This window comes from Bombyx mori, chromosome 1 (assembly GCF_030269925.1).
Source record: "Bombyx mori chromosome 1, ASM3026992v2".
In the NCBI taxonomy this organism is placed as follows: domain Eukaryota; kingdom Metazoa; phylum Arthropoda; class Insecta; order Lepidoptera; family Bombycidae; genus Bombyx; species Bombyx mori.
In genome coordinates this window covers 5,998,791-6,001,608 of record NC_085107.1, presented here as the reverse complement: position 1 = coordinate 6,001,608, position 2,818 = coordinate 5,998,791, and the positions used below count along the sequence as shown (strand labels likewise).

The following is a 2,818-nucleotide window of genomic DNA, read 5'->3' as shown; positions in this document are numbered from 1 at the left end:
AATAAACACAAAGAAATTATTAATTGAATAATGTTAATAACAAAACAATCAGAATCAATCTTTAGAATCATTAGTCATCTATAATTACTGTAAGACTTATATGAGATTATAGAAAAATGAGATTACTAAACTGTTTGGCCAAATAGAATCAGATAGGAAGTTTAATGTAACTCATGTATATTTTGGAATGCCACCTAACTGTAAGGTTTGAGACAAAATGATGATTTGATAAGCCATTTAGATTAAAGGAAATTGTTATTCGCATACAGTAATTGATGTTTTCTTAATTACCCAAAATCCAATAGAATATGGAGGTAGTGAAACATAGCGTCCATACCTATGAATATTAGGCCGCAAATTGTGTAAATTAGATTCATAATAAAGTGGCCAGCCATTTAACAATATTGTTTTTGATTTTCGGTTATTTGAAGGTGCACTTATGATATATTCATGAATTATTAAATCGTCTCCATGTAAAGCAGTGCCATTAAGGAAGAATCGAGCTTTTGCCATTTCCAAATTAACACCATACAGTGTTACAGCTGATGTGTCATTAGTGTATTTTCTGTTGGTGCAATGAATATACAGTCTTTGAAACCTTGAGCAATTGCATTGCACCTGTAAAACTTTATTTCCAACCAATTTTTTATACAAGACACTGATCCACCAATCTGGTAAGGGTTTCAGATTTTCATCCACTAGGCTGTAATATCCACCAATAAAGCTTTGTCGAATGACGGTGGATATATTGTATTTTGCCGATAGACCTAGTTTATCAATCCAAAGCGGGCTACCTGCATAAGTATTTGATAATCCTGGTGCACCACCTCCATATGAGCTACTAGTTTCACTTAGCCACATTGGGATATTTTTGTACTTCTTGGTTTGATTTTGCATTGTTTCTATTTGCTGTCTGAGCAAATCAAATGTTTCTGGATTCCAAAAATCCTCCAATTTGGCAGTTTTACTGTTTAAATAATACTGATGCCATGATCTTACATTTATATAATGAGATCCATTACCTAAAAATTCTATCATATATTTAAGGCATTCAGGACGGTGTGGTTGTGGTCTTGTTGTGTCTGGGCCGACAATCAGAGAATGTCTGTAACCATTATGATTCAAAAGTTTACGTAGCTTTTCAAAGTCCTTGGCTAATATTTGAGGAGTTACACTTTCATTAAAAACATGTTGAAAAGAGTTTGGCTCGTTTCCTAACTGCCAATCAATAGCATACTGTTTGTGTTTTGAAAATTCAATAAGTTCTCTAGCATTCTTTTCATTCCAACCATGATTATCACGAAGCATTGCATTCAACGAGAATAACAATTTTAGATTAGTCTTTCTGCAAAAATCGTTAATTTGGTTCCATTCATTTCCAGTCATTATAAAGAAGGGTAAAAACTTGTGTTTGTGTTTACATGGTTTTTCAATAAGTTGGCATAAAGATTTTGGATAAGATTTATAACTACAATTGTGGCATGAAATTGGGATATTTTCTTTACTAAATATGAGACGTTCAGACATGGTGCCGCCAAGACGAAGCCGCGCTGGGGATAGTGCTGCTGCTAACTCCCTCAACCTAGTGTCCGAATAGTTAATTCTGTTGTAGTTCTCAATTTCAATGGTGTCAATCCCAAAGCTGAGAAAGTCTTCCGAGATTAGCTTGATATCTTCTTGATTTTCATTAATCGTAACAAAGTACCTTACACCGCCGTTGTATTTTACAAATAATACGAGCATAGCCACGTTGCAGCAAAATGCTATCGCACATGTAGCTACTAATCGTTTATTCGACATCATTATTCGTTTTCTTACAATTACGGTAATATTAACTGCAATATTGCAATTCGTAATTCACTACGAGTATCAAATTCGTTAATTATAAGATTATTTAAAAACCATACCGCACTCCTTTATAGTTCACACCCTTGAGTATATTTTCACATTAACTTTATCAAACTTTCTGTCGGTACATAGATTAGACTTAGACACTATGTAATTTCATTTCACTGACAGACTTGGAGAAAAATGGCGAAATAAATTGACTATCTTTATCATAGCGTATGTACCTTGCAGTATTAAAATCTTGGCCTTACTTTACATCCCGTCTAGTGATTAAATGACATTGACTTATTTGACTTTTATGTTGACAATGGACTTGGCGGGAACGCCAGAAGTTGTGTGAATTGGTTTATTTCTCAATTTAGTGTTTCTTCGTGTTTAAATGTACAAATACCTGTGTTATAATCATTATAATAATAATCATCGTTTATCAACTGTTTAGTATCGGTAAAAGTGCACAAATGCGGGAAAATGAAACAAAGCCGTTGGACGTAGCTTCTCGAGATCTTCCAAAAAGGCTATTGAAACTGTGACTGTTCACTGAGACGTTGTTTCGCCTGCCCCGCATGGGAGGGGTGGCGCCGTGTCCTCGTCGCAAAAATAGGAAACGACTTGTCGTTGCCGAGTGTTGTGGCATCGATGCTCGGCGACGACGAGTGCACCATCTCACTGAAGGAGGTGGCGGGGCGCGTGAGAGATGCACAATACCGCCGCCGTCGAGCGGGGGCCAGGGAGGCAGATATCACCCAAGCCCTGGCCCTCTAAGTGTTTCGGGTCCCCCTCACATGTCAGTCTGGGGACCGGCGAGGGCGCCTAAGAAGACGACGTGCAAGCTGCTCTGCACGCGTTTTATCCTCGACCCACGCTGGTTCTGGCCCAGCGGGGTATTCTGACTGGTTCCTAAAACTGGTTTTCCGGTTTTCTTCGTACCGGCTTACATCCCTAATATCCGTAGTCCCAGTTTTCAGAATAT

At 37.6% G+C, this 2,818-nt stretch overlaps 1 protein-coding gene across 1 annotated transcript; it reads right to left on the bottom strand.

Annotated features, from left to right (window-relative positions):
* Positions 1-255: 255 nt before the first annotated feature.
* Hepa (heparanase-like protein) lies at positions 256-1,803 on the bottom strand. The gene has a single exon (NM_001114999.1). The coding sequence runs from the start codon at positions 1,801-1,803 to the stop codon at positions 256-258; it is 1,548 nt and encodes a 515-aa protein (NP_001108471.1).
* Positions 1,804-2,818: the final 1,015 nt, after the last annotated feature.